At 41.9% G+C, this 14,189-nt stretch overlaps 1 protein-coding gene across 2 annotated transcripts; it reads right to left on the minus strand.

Moving 5' to 3' along the window:
- Positions 1–42: 42 nt before the first annotated feature.
- Positions 43–12,887, minus strand: LOC131142985 (inter-alpha-trypsin inhibitor heavy chain H3-like). 2 transcript variants are annotated; one of them, XM_058091718.2, is made up of 22 exons: positions 12,720–12,887; positions 12,592–12,621; positions 11,581–11,604; positions 10,405–10,559; positions 10,228–10,332; positions 10,002–10,164; positions 9,806–9,916; positions 8,304–8,432; positions 8,099–8,215; positions 7,662–7,830; positions 6,773–6,898; positions 6,512–6,693; positions 5,019–5,204; positions 4,804–4,943; positions 4,452–4,612; positions 3,572–3,598; positions 3,433–3,492; positions 3,234–3,347; positions 2,205–2,406; positions 1,807–1,979; positions 464–575; positions 43–381 (listed from the first exon to the last, which is right to left on the minus strand). In XM_058091718.2, exons 1-22 carry the CDS (start codon positions 12,831–12,833, stop codon positions 243–245), a joined length of 2,739 nt encoding a protein of 912 aa, XP_057947701.2. In that variant the 5' UTR covers positions 12,834–12,887; the 3' UTR covers positions 43–242. The 2 variants fall into 2 exon arrangements, with proteins under 2 accessions (XP_057947701.2, XP_057947700.2); XM_058091717.2 differs by having other exon boundaries at positions 11,572–11,604.
- Positions 12,888–14,189: the final 1,302 nt, after the last annotated feature.

Here is a 14,189-nt window from a genome sequence, read left to right on the forward strand (position 1 = left end):
CGGTAATATGAGCGGAAACCAAGTATGACAGACAGAAAACAGTTTAAACATGAAGGATCTCAATTTATTGTGGAATACTTGACTGGTTAAGCTGTGTAATGCTAAAAATAATGCGATAAACTAACAATGAAGACACACTGATGAAGATTAACACTGCCATCTGTGTGTGTATTAATTTGAATTTTGGCATTCATGGGGAAATAGAGTGACAGTTCATCTTTTCTTCGTCGAAACTGCCATTTCTAAAAATTTTTAAAGAGGCCAGACACAATGTAGTCTGAAGCTTCTCCATCAATGAGACCTGTACCGTTATTATGAATGAACCAACAGGGAACATTTTCTCCGTTCTTCACATCTCTTCTGAAGTCTCTTTGCCAGCCTCTGTGGATCAACAGAATCTCACATGTATAATAAGTATTTTACACTAACACCATCAGTGAATAGTGTCAGGTGTACAGCCTACCTGGTCACATTAAGTTCCTTTCCTTTGACGGACATGGTGGCGTCTGGTTTGTCTGAGGTTTCTCCTGGGTGCAGGTTTGTGACCTCAAATTCAATCCCATGGTAAAACTGACCTGATTGATGAGACGATTATTTCACTTCCAGCTTTATCTTGGTTACATTGTCATCACTGAATGACCAAATGCAATGTATATCACAATATCGCTTATATTGTGTTTTTTTTTCCAGAGATTGTTTATTTAAGAAACGATCACTGTCTCGTGGTAGTCTATAGTCTATCATTATTCAAAACATATTGAAAATTGAAACAGTACTTTAAGTTTCTAACTTTCAAAGAAATAAATTGAAGGCTAACTGGTTAGCTCGGCAGTTTTCTAGCTAGCAACTGACAACTTGACAACCGCTTATTCTCACTGAGGGTCACATTCATACCCAGTGTTGGGCACGTTACTTGAAAAAAGTAATTAGTTAGCGTTACTAGTTATTTTTTCCCAAAAAAGTGAGTTACTAACCGAGTTACTTCGCTACAAAAGTAACTAGTTACCAGTAAAAGTAACAGGACAGCAAAGACAGGTAGCATTAGATTTTCTGTAGGTTTGAGTTGCTCACACAAGACGTGGACAAAGTTTTTTTGGGGGGGCATAATATATACATTCAACGTGTACATTTTTACCTTTGACCTCAACGAGGTTAAAGTAGTGTCTGGACTTCCCTTTGGCAAACGGTGTCTTCTCACTACAGTCATCCCTCGCTATGGTGCATCCACTACCCGGCACTTTGGAGTTGCTCTAAACACCCGCCCACTCAAGTTCTCTGATTGGCTGAAAACGCAATGTTACTAAACTTGTAGCCAATCCCCGTTGCTTATGTGCTCTAAACACCCGCCTACCCAAGTTCTCTGATTGTCTGAAAACGCATTGTTGCTAAACCTTAGCCAATCCTCATTGTCTATGTGCTCTAAACACCCGCCCACTTAATTCTCTGATTGGCTGAAGACGCAATCTTACTAAACCTTAGCCAATCCTCATTGTTATGTGGTTATCTCACCCCCTCCCCTTGTCACTCTGCAACACTGTCACTGAGCTGCAGATTAGTTATGAAGTCTGTGATATATTTTTAGGCGGCTTCAGTCACGTGGAGTAACGGGGTGTCAAAAAAGGTAACGGCGTCATACTGACAGTAAAAGTAATTAGTTATATTACCCATTACTGAAAAAAGTAACAGCGTTAGTAACCCCTTCCCATCACTGTTCATACCTATGGACAATTTAAGTGGCCAATTAACCTAGCATGCATGTTTCTGGAATGTAGGGGTCCACTTGATGATTGTGTTGTTATACAGTACCTAGCAAACCATGTACAGACGGGGACAGCAGGTGGGTGTCCAGCGTGTAGAAACCCAAATAGTCCTGGTGGTACGGGTGGTTCTTCCACACCTTGTGTAGCAGGACTACAAACTTGACAGAATCTTTAAGAGTAACTGTTAGGCTGCGGTCCTTGGTCACGAGAAGATCCATGCTAGGTTGAGAGGAAAACAGAAGCGATATGAGTGTGTTTGTTTTGGGATGTACCAGCCACAATGAGAATGTATCCAGTGGGATATTTTCCAACATTTTTATTATTGTGGTTAGAGTTTGAGGTGGTGTAGAACTACTGAATCACACTGATCCCTCATTAGATTGTGCTGTCATCTAACGCTGCGGGCGATCTGCGGTGTGTAATCCTCATTGTGCAAGCACTCACTTGTCTCTTTTGAGGGTTGTTGTGTTAGACCACTGCAACTTGACCCGCATGCCGTCTTCGAGCACGAAGATGCTTTTAGTGCTCACCTCCAATCTCACTCCTAACCTTTGCTGAATGATGCCAAAACGCCAAAAGTAGGTGTTGATTTTGCCATCGGGAGGAATTTGCTTGTCTCCAATGATTTGGCCATTCACAAAAATACCTGAGGAGACATGGAATTGCGCTTGTTAGAGTCGCTCAAGTTGAAGCATTGAGTCTTAAGCACGGACAAGAACCGGGACTAATATTCAGATTGTCCCAAGATTGTCCCAAAATGGTTGAATTTCAATTCCTGGTTTTGATGCCTCGTTGGACGACCCCTTCCTCGGCTATGTCCGAGCTCCTGGAGGTCCAGTTCCTTGCTGCACTTCTCCACCTCCCCTGGAACCTCTCCGGGTGTGCACCAGGTGGAACATCTCATTGTTATGATCGGGTTGCAAACCCTTTTCCCCTCTAAACTGCCCACCTTCCATGGAACCTTAACAGTAATTTAGCTTCACATACTGCGCTTCCTCGCCTTCCATGGAGCGTTTCCAGGCATGCTCCAGGAAGAACGGGTAGCCAATCTGGCCTAGAACCCCGGTTAACACCTTCATTAAAACCTTCATTAATCATTTCAACAAAAACCCACGCATGCACAGGGAGAACATGCAAACTCCACACAGAGGGTGGAATTGAACTCGGGTCTCCTAGCTGTGAGGCCTGCGTGGTAACCACTAGGCCGCCCTGCAGCCCAATGGTTATTCAGCTACATAAAAAATAAACATGAACAGAAAAGGTGTCCAGTGTTTATGTAACATAAACAGTTTTCTCATTTATAAGTCGCTCTGGAGTATAAGTTGCTGGAACAGCCAACCTATGAAAAAAAGTGTGACTTATTATCCGGAAAATATGGTAATATGGAAAATAAGATTAAATGAATGATGATGTCCAAATTCCCTGACGTAAATCAGCAAGAACGAGGTGATATTAATGAGATTCTGGGCTCACCTGACTTTCGGTCATTAACCAGGTTGAAAATAGTCCCTGGTTTGTCATTGATGTTGAAGCACAGAGCGTCATCTTTGTCTGGGAGCTCGATGATGAAATGAGGATCTCCATCCACTGCAGACGAACCAATCAAAATAGATCTCAAACTAAACTTGATTCTGTTTTGGATTATTACTGTTGTTGTGTGGATACTACTTACCGAAATATGACGGTGTATGGTGGTAGTTATGGCTGGGTGTCATTGAAGTGGAATAATGTCCTGGAAACCGCACCCAAAGAAGCCATATCAGAAATATACGCTATAGTCATTGATTTAAAAAAAAAAGTGGGAGTCTTACCACGTCGTTCTGCCTGTTGTCTTTCCTCTGTCAGAAAACAGGAAGCAAAAAAAAATGGCAACAGTCACAAGAAAATTGTCTTCAATGAAACATTTATCACACACAATACCCTGACACACAAGAAAACGTAAAATATAACATTATGTCTACAAATAAATGAATTTATCAAAATATTTTTAAATGAAGAAGCTGCATGGTAACACATTACACATATTTTTATTTGTAATGCAACATTTTTCAAAAAGCTAGACTACTGCCAGTTGAAGAGGACACAGAGTCCACTGAAAGAGAGAGAGGCCGACAACATGTGTGATGAAGGAATTATGGTTCAAATTTGTTCAAATCTGACACTAAAGAGAAAGACGTTGTGGTTCATGTAGCAAGGACGATGACGAGTGACGACGATGTGATTATTATTATGATTGTTATTATTATTATTATGATTGTTATTATTATTATTATTCATTCATTCATTCATTCATTTGCTACCACTTTTCCTCACGAGAGTCGCGGGGGTTGCTGGAGCCTATCCCAGCTGTCTTCAGGCGAGAGGCGGGGTACACCCTGGACTGGTGGCCAGCCAATCACAGGGCACATATAGACAAACAACCATTCACACTCACATTCATACCTATGGACAATTTGGAGTCGCCAATTAACCTAGCATGTTTTTTTGGAATGTGGGAGGAAACCGGAGTACCCGGAGAAAACCCACGCATGCACAGGGGAGAACATGCAAATTCCACACAGAGATGGCCGAGGGTGGAATCAAACCCTGGTCTCCTAGCTGTGAGGTCTGCGTGCTAACCACTTGACCACCGTGCTGCCTATTATTATTATTATTATTATTATTATTATTAATTATTATTATGTGTCTTACCTTCAGTCAGTTTATCAGCGATAAGGGTGCCGTCTGATTTGTCCTCATCTACAGGCTTGGTGACCACCATGGAGGTGAGAGGGGTGACAAAACTGTACCGCAGGGACATGTCCAGGGCCTTGGCTGTGGAATTAGTTTTCTCATCCTCACTGCCAGTCTTGCTGTAAGAATGAAGACCTCGATATTTGTTTCACCCTCAAACTAACGCTTTCGCCCTATGAACTCTGCCTGACAACAAATGACCATGCTGATATTGACAACAAAGAGGAATCTGAGTGGTTGGTGTCCGACTATTTTTTGTAAGAAAGAGAGATGTCAATGCTTCAGCATCTGATATTTGAGCTTGACTGACCTTTTCTCCAGTAGCTGCTGGATGGTGAGGTACGCCCATAGGCGCTCCGTGAAATCCCCAAAGATGTACTTTTCATCAGGGTAAATAGTACCCCAGTCCAGAGCACTGGCCTTGCCCTGCGCTTGGAAGTTTTCTTCACACTGAGGGGGGTTTTACAAAGCATTAGACAATGTCTCTATAATATGGAATGCTTTAAGATAAAGGTTTTTACTCACCCCCTGGGCAACAACTTCCACCATGAAGTTATCCAGGTTATTGTCTGTCACATGACCAGCCACCACGATCTCTGAGCCGTTAAACAACTGGCTGAAGTGGTTGGTGGTGAGGAAGTCCACCGCATTGTCCGGGTAACGTACATGCACTTCTGAGAGTAGTGGGCTGGCCACTTCCTTATAGAAATCCTGGAAGAAATCCATGCATACATTTGTGTGGAATCAGCATTTTTCCTCATTCAAGATGAACGCCGTCCAGTTTATGAAAGACTCTTGTCTCTGTCCTGTCTGCTCAGTCAAAATAAATAACTTCAGGTTCTACCCTGCCTCTCACCTGAGGTTATTTGGGATAGGCTCCAGCTTCCCACAAACATTCATTCATATTCTACCGCTTATCCTCACAAGGGTTGCATGGGTGCTGGAGCCTATTCCAGCTGTGTTCACGTGAGCCAGCCAATCACAGGGCACATATAGACAAACAACCATTCACACTCACATTCATACCTATGGACAATTTGGAGTCGCCAATTAACCTAGCATGTTTTTTTGGAAGGTGGGAGGAAACCCATGCATGCATGGCCGAGAGTGGAATTGAACTCGGTAGAATAAGTGGTAGAAAATGAATGAATTAATGAATGAATGAAATTATGAAATTTATGGGGACTCAATTGAAATCACTTCAGGGTTTATTATTCATTCATTCATTTTCTACCGCTTATCCTCACGAGGGTCGCAGGGGGTGCTGGAGCCTATCCCAGCTGTGTTCGGGTGAGCCAGCCAATCACAGGGCACATATAGACAAACAACCATTCACACTCACATTCATACCTATGGACAATTTGGAGTCGCTAATTAACCTAGCATGTTTTTGGAATGTGGGAGGAAATCGGAGTACCCGTACAAAATCGAGGGTGGAATCAAACTCGGGTCTCCAAGCTGTGTGGCCTGTGCACTAACCACTCCTGCACCGTGCAGCCCCTATACCATTCATTCATTCATTCTTTCATTTTCTACCGCTTATCCTCACAAGGGTCGCAGGGGTGCTGGAGCCTATCCCAGCTGTGTTCAGGCGAGCCAGCCAATCACAGGACACATATAGACAAACAACCATTCACACTCACATTCATACCTATGGACAATTTGGAGTCGCCAATTAACCTAGCATGTTTTTGGAATGTGGGAGAAAACCGGAGCACCCGTGGAAAACCGAGGGTGGAATCAAACTCGGGTCTCCAAGCTGTGTGGCCTGTGCACGAACCACTCGGTCACCGTGCAGCCCCTATACCGGTGGTATAAAATTGATGGATGGATATGCGCAGTGGGAATTGAACTACAGTTGGTTCAGTTTTTATGTGACATGCAGTCATCTCCGGACTCTATATGTACCCAACAACAAGTGTCCTTTGACTTTAGAGGTTCCACTCGATAACATTTTATCGTTTTCCCTTATCTATATAAAATTCTACTAAAATTGATTCATAGCCATCATTCAGCACCTGGAGTTGAAGAGCTGCATCCGATCCCGTAAAAATTCTCCGAGCCAGTCCCTTGTTTTGTTGACTCAGCCCATTCAAGAGGGAGTAGTCCACATCATTTCCGAATCCCAGACAGAACAAGGACATGCTCCCGTTGTTGGCAGAACGTACATTCTGCTGGATCTTCTGGGGGTTGGATTCGCCTTCAGGTGCAAAGAGACACAATGTGTTTGTATTTAGGCGTATCAGCAATCAGCGTACACAGACACCCAGAGTATGTACCCCCATTTGGCATCCCATCAGTGAGTAAAATGATCATATCGATGCTTCTCTCTGGGACTCTGTTCTTCGCCTTGTCTGCCCGTAACGTCTTCACAGCTTTCAACACTGCATCGTTTATGTTGGTGCCTACATCAGACAACAGATGGTTAGAAACACATCTACGTGTTTTCAGATATGTTTGACACTAAATTCATTCATTCATTCATTCATTCATTTTCTACCGCTTTTTCCTCACGAGGGTCGCGGGGGTGCTGGAGCCTATCCCAGCTGTCTTCGGGCGAGAGGCGGGGTACGCCCTGTGATTGGTCGCCAGCCAATCACAGGGCACATATAGACAAACAACCATTCACACTCACATTCATACCTATGGACAATTTGGAGTCGCTAATTAACCTAGCATGTTTTTGGAATGTGGGAGGAAACCGGAGAAAACCCACGCATGCACGGGGAGAACATGCAAACTCCACACACAGATGGCCGGGGGTGGAATTGAACCCTGGTCTCCTAGCTGTGAGGTCTGCGTGCTAACCACTCGGCCAACGTGCAATCACAAAATCACATCCAATATTCCCATCCATCCATTTTCTATGCAGCTTATCCTCACTAGGGTCACACAGGTATGCTGGAACCTATCCCAGCTGTCTTCGGGTGAGAGGAGGGGTACACCCTGGACTCGTCGCCAGCCAATCACAGGGCACATATAGACAAACAACCATTCACACTCACATTCATACCTATGGACAATTTGGAGTCGTCAATTAACCTAGCATGTTTTTGGAATGTGGGAGGAAACCGGAGTACCCGGAGAAAACCCACGCATGCACGGGGAGAACATGCAAACTCCACACAGAGATGGCCGAGGGTGGATGACACTTTTTTTTTTTTTTACCTCCTCTTGCCAACAAATTTACGATGAAAGACGTGGCTTCAGCCACATTCTCCTTTGTCGCTTTGATTAGTGATTTCTTCCAGGGTTCTATTTTGTCATCAAATGGGATGAGGGAAAAGTAGTCATCCTCCTGGAGATCTTGAAGGATCTTCATCATTGCCTCTCGTGTCTAGACAGAAAAAAAACCATCTCAAAGTATACTGTGTGAACCTGAAATAAATAGGCAACCAACTTGGCCAATGAATAATATACTGAAGTTTCCAGAAGGTCTTTAAACCTGACCAGCACTATTAACTTCTCATTAGTGATCATGATTGACAGCAGCTGAAATAATCAGTTTGATAGCACTCACTGGCTCGACTAATCCAAAAGGAGACGTGTCACTATCACAGATTTGTGCACATAGAAAAAAAGTTCTACAAATATCAGCCTCTTACCTGCTGCATTTTAGTTCCGTACATTGAGCCGCTTCTATCAATGACAAATACTACATTTGTTGGCACCCTGGGCAGGTCGGGCGGGGCAAAGAAGTGCACAAAGTATCCATTGACAACCTTGAGGGGCAGATAAAAGGCTGAATTTAATGACAGGCACAATGTGATGAACTGAAACCCCGCCCGTCATAGAAAGTCTACCGCTGACCTGGATTTCCCCGAGGTTGGTTGCATGGTTCACATCGTACTTGATGAGAAAATCCCCATCGATCAGACTTCCATCACAACCTGGACATGTCCTCTGCTGCTCCGTGGTTGGTGAGAAGGAAATGTGTGCCTAGAGAGGTAGGAAGGAATCAACCATATTGCTTCTATTCTTCACATTCTGTTTAAAAGTCAGTCCAAATCCCGATTAGGAATATTCATTCATTCTACCGCTTTTCCTCACGAGGGTCGCAAGGGTGCATGGTAGGTGCTGCTGTTTTGGTTAGCAAAAAAGTGAGCAATAAAGTTTGCTTGACTCATCAGTTAATTTGACAACAACTTGAGATTTTCCGGGGAAAATTAGGAATTTATTTAGCATTAGGGGCACACGGTAAATGAAAATATCCAAGATTCCTGACAAATGGCAACTACAAAACAAAGATAAATTCATGATTCATTCTCTACCGCTTTTCCTCACGAGGGTCGCAGGGGGTGCTGGAGCCTATCCCAGCTGTCTTCGGGCGAGAGGCGGGGAACACCCTTGATGGTCGCCAGCCAATCACAGGGCACATATAGACAAACAACCATTCACACTCACATTCATACCTATGGACAATTTGGAGTCGCCAATTAACCTAGCATGTTTTTGGAATGTACCCTGAATAAGTACCCTGAATAAGTCGCTCCGGAGTAGAAGTAAAAAATAAGCAGAAAATGCATAATTAGGTCAAAAAAACATACATAAGTCGCACTGGAGTATAAGTAAAAAATAAGCCAAAAATGCATAATTAGGTCAAAAAAACATACATAAGTCGCACTGGAGTATAAGTGAAAAATAAGCCAAAAATGCAAAATTAGGTCAAAAAAACATACATAAGTCGCACTGGAGAATAAGTAAAAAATAAGCCAAAAATGCATAATTAGGTCAAAAAAACATACATAAGTCGCACTGGAGTATAAGTGAAAAATAAGCCAAAAATGCAAAATTAGGTCAAAAAAACATACATAAGTCGCACTGGAGAATAAGTAAAAAATAAGCCAAAAATGCATAATTAGGTCAAAAAAACATACATAAGTCGCACTGGAGTATAAGTGAAAAATAAGCCAAAAATGCATAATTAGGTAAAAAAAAGATACATAAGTCGCACTGGAGAATAAGTAAAAAATAAGCCAAAAATGCATAATAATTGCATTTTCATTAATTCATTCATTTTCTACCACGAGGTGGGGTACACCCTGGACTGGTGGCCAGCCAATCACAGTGCACATATAGACAAACAACCATTCACACTCACATTCATACCTATGGACAATTTGGAATTAATCTAGCATGTTTTTGGAATGTGGAAGGAAACCGGAGTACCCGGAGAAAACCCACGCATGCACGAGGAGAACATGCAAACTCCACACAGAGATGGCCGAGGGTGGAATTGAACCCTGGTCTCCGATTAGGAATAATACTGACTAAATGTTCTGAGTCGACTCAAAGAGAACGACGAGTTCTACCTTCTTTTCTGTGACAGTTTTCTCCACCAGGGGGAGCAGATCATTGGAGAGGAACGTTGCATGGGCATCAACAAAGTTAATGCCTTGAGGCTCGTAGATGTTTGTCACAATCTGGTCCACACACACACAAGAAGAGGAGGGATGGAGTATCATAGTCAGTTCCGGATGCAGAATTCCGACATGAAGCTGCATTAACCTGAAACTCCTGGACCACTTGTTTGGGTTTCACTCGGGTCAGAATCTCATACTGGCCCTGTTTCCTCTGAAGGAGCTCCTCATAGGTCAAAACAAAAGTGACATTGCTTTGAGCTGCAATGTTGACAGACACGGAAAACTTCTCCATTTTCCTCCCGGAAACCCTTCATCGGAGTACAAACATCAGACACGATAACATGATCTTGTTTTGGCCTTGATCCACTCACTTGACCAGTCCAGCAGTCTGTCCAGAAGAAACCGCCTTCTCATACTGTTTCTTGGCTTTCTCCTTCTCCTTCACTTCTCCGACATAAACCTGCCCGTCGATTTCCCTGAGAAACATAGCGCATGATGAGTCATGATGCTAAAGTGAAGCACAATGTACGACCGAAAGAGCGTCTTACATGCTAAAGTTGGTGATGAAGGCCGTCTTTGGGAGATCTACCTCGAAGAAGATTTCCTGTGAGATGTTGGCTTTGTTCAAAGCCTTGGAGGTCATGACGGTGTGAGAGAAACGCGACGCCACCGTGCAGTCCACCGTCACGCTATACACCTCCACCTGCGTCGAGTGTCATGAGTGAAACAGCCGGTGGCACAAAGGTTGAAACAGTGGCTGGAATGTACCATTTATGCTCTATGGGGCAGTTGCCGTATTTTCTGGACTATAAGTCGCTCCGGAGTATAAGTCGCACAAGGCCAAAAATGCATAATTCGGTAGAAAAAAAAACATACATAAGTCGCACTTGAGCAGGGGTCTCAAACACGCGGCCCGTGGGCCAAATGTGGCCCGCAGGACACTAGTTTAATGTTAGTACGGCCCGCGCAAGTTTGATATGGATGCTATATGGTATCATGTACCCAGAAAAAATTATTACGTTTGATTAATGTTCATGTTAAAGGTTAAATAACTGTTAATAGTTATCCTCCCTATCCGTGTGGAAGTGGTAAGTTTTTGGCTATTTAAGTTTAAAGGAAATAACTTGAAGGCTATCGTTTAGGTCGCTAGCTCTCTAGTTTGCGAGTTAGCATGTGTCTCAAGACCCTGCAGTTGCGCAATATGTTGTAAATAAAAAGAGTATAAATGTGACTATAGGCGTGTTTTGTCATGTCTACAGGGCTCTAATAATGCTTTGTTCATTTTAATCTGAAAATAATAATTTGTCTACCCACCAACTATATGTGGTTTCTTAAGTTTTTATTATTTTCCGTTTTATTATTATTATTATATTTATTTATTACTGATTGATTGATTTTCTTTATTCTTGATTTGTTTATTTATTTTTCTAGCTCCCTAGCTCCAGTGGCCCCCAAGTAAATTGAGTGTGAGACCCCTGCACTAAAGTATAAGTCCCATTTTTGTGGGTAAGAAAAGGTGTCCAGTGTTTATGTAACATTAATATTTTTTTCATTTATAAGTCACTCTGGAGTATAAGTTGCAGGAACAGCCAACCTATGAAAACTTATACTTATACTTTTGACTTATAGTCTGGAAAATACGGTATATACTAAATATAAACAAAAGTGTTTTGGATTTTGCACTGTTGTTTCCTTGTTTCCTTTCCTTGTCATACATTTCTCACCGTGACATCTGTTGTACTTCTTTTCTGTAAGAAAGAAATGTTGGACAATTAGACGGGGATTGGACAGCACATCTTCAGTGTTGAACCGCAACCTCTGAAGTTATCTGGAAAAAGTTCAACCATTTTTATATATGCAGTGGTACCTCGGTTTTAACTATGCTACAATTTTTGTAGGTTTTGGTTTTCAATGCAAATTATTGGGACACTATAGACAGATTCCAACGAAGGAATCCTTTAATCAACTGTATTATGTGTGAGTGGGTGGTTTATTTGTTCATAGAACGTATCTGCCTCCTTTTAAACGCTGTGTGCAGTGCACATATGAAACATTCAAGCATGCTATGTATTACTGAGTTAGACTTCAAACTTTTTTTAAATTGCAAAACCAAAAAAAAAATGTGCAAGTGCTAGAACTCTGATAAAAATGGTAAGAAACACGAATGAATTCAAGAAAAAAGTCATCGCAATGTATGAAGGTAGAAGAAAGTTCGAGTTCTAGTCGCCCTTCTTCTTTAGAGTTACATTTGTAACAGACTAGAGCAAAAAATGTTTTTCGCATATAAAACTAGAATTATTCTACATAGAATATGTGTTGTGTTCATATTTTTTGGATATTTGGAACAAATTCATGCCCTGCGATTGGCTGGCAACCAGTCCAGGGTGTACCTCGCCTCTTGCCCAAAAACAGCTGGCATAGGCTCCAGCACCCCCGCGACCCTCGTGAAGATAAGTATTAGAAAATGAATTAATAAATGGAACAGATTCATTGAATTTGCATGATTTTTTACGGTATAAATTGATTCGGTTTTTGTCTGATATGACAAAATCCGAGGTTCCACTTAAGTTAAAAATAACCATAAAATATCATCATTATCTTTTTACACTTGTATTACAATTAAAAAGTCGCAAGTTGGATCGCCTTTGACTTCAAGGCTACACAGCCCGTCATATCTTATTAAAACTAGAGTAGTTTTTAGTTATATTATACAAAACAATAACATCATAATTTACCTGCTGTGTCCTGGCAGGGCCTCCTGTCTCCTACAGAAAATGAAATACAATTAGATTAAATGTATAACAATTAAAAACAGCCCGACACATGCCCTTACACAAGGAAGGAGCATAAGTTAAAATGTTACCCTGAAAGGTCCATCCTGTCCTGGGATGAGAAGATCTCCCTGGGCCGGGCCGGCCAGCCAAAGGCAAGCGCTGCCCCACAGCAGCAGTAGTCGGACACCCGACGCTCCAGACATGACCAAAGCTCAACTGAACACAGGCTGACTTCACCACTGAGGTAAGCTCTTTGGTCAGGGGGGAGGGATGGAGCGCTGACCAACTAACGTGCACCCGACGTGCAAGAGGCCAGAAGGTGGAAAGAAAGTACAGTGTGTGCGTTCTGGCTTCAGGTTTGTTTGCACTCCAGTCCCGATGTCAAAATACATGCGTTTTGCAACGTGACCCAGAATCGAGTAGACAGTGTCAGAAACGCATCGACTTCAAAGGTTACTACTTCCAAACTTGCTATCCTATGCTAATCCTATTGTAAATAAATGTATTTCTAAGGTTTATAACAAGGGTGGGCAAACTACGGCCCGGGGGCCAAATCCGGTCCGCCAAGTGTTTGAATACGGCCCGCCTGTTCTTTCCAAAGTATTTAATTTAAAATCAACATACAACCTGGCGTCATGGCTGGAGCCAACCTTTTGATGATTAAAGTAGCTGTTTTATCAATTTCGTTATTTGATGTGCTCTGTTGTTTACAAAATGCTCCTGAAAAAAGGAACACAAGCACATAATAGTAATATAATAATAACAACAATATTAATAATAACATTCATTCATTCATTTTCTACCGCTTTTTCCTCACGAGGGTCGCGGGGGTGCTGGAGCCTATCCCAGCTGTCTTCGGGCGAGAGGTGGGTTGCACCCTGGACTGGATGCCAGCCAATCACAGATAATAATAACAATAATTTTAAAATACATAAATATAAAAATAATAATACATTTAATTTATAACACACTTTACATCAAATAAATGATCTAAAAGTGCACATATAGCATTTTTAAGTGTAAAATGTGTAAAAAATAAAAAATACATGTAAAAATGGACTGTTACGTGTAAAATACTATATAGTATGACACCCCCCCAAATTAATGCGGCCCAGGAGTCAAAAAGTTTGCCCACCCCTGGTTTATAAACATGCAGATTACAATTAGGACCATCCAATAGCATCTGCTGATGCTATGATGATCCCATATGGAAAATACATGTTTAAAAAACTCCATAATTTATCATATATTCTATAGAAAATACATACTTTTCACTAACTTAAATATTATGTACTAAAATCTGAGATTTAATATATTCCAAGTGTGAATGATGTACTATGTGTTTATGACTTTACCCGACAAGCAAATACTGCAGCGCTGTCGAGTTCCAAAGACTCCCTTGGATGTTTGTTTATAGTTGAATTATACATCATGCGCTCATTTCTACTGGATTCCAGTCGCTATAGGCAGTGCAATTTAACTACTACACAAACATGGCTACCACATTTTCTCTTTAGAGGAGAGGAGTGGGTGTTTACTTACCCAACAAGCAGAGGGGA

This window comes from Doryrhamphus excisus, linkage group LG11 (genome assembly GCF_037039965.1).
Source record: "Doryrhamphus excisus strain RoL-2023G ecotype Guam linkage group LG11, RoL_Dexc_Guam_v1.1, whole genome shotgun sequence".
Taxonomy (NCBI): domain Eukaryota; kingdom Metazoa; phylum Chordata; class Actinopteri; order Syngnathiformes; family Syngnathidae; genus Doryrhamphus; species Doryrhamphus excisus.

Excerpts from the sequence above, each read along its gene's own strand:
- LOC131142985 (XM_058091717.2), bottom strand. The coding sequence starts at position 12,833 with ATGTCTGGAGCGTCGGGTGTCCGACTACTGCTGCTGTGGGGCAGCGCT. Across the intron at positions 12,622-12,719 it reads GACAGGATGGACCTTTCAGG|GAGACAGGAGGCCCTGCCAG; the intron begins GTAACATTTTAA and ends CATTTTCTGTAG. Across the intron at positions 2,407-3,233 it reads GGTTAATGACCGAAAGTCAG|GTATTTTTGTGAATGGCCAA; the intron begins GTGAGCCCAGAA and ends ATGTCTCCTCAG.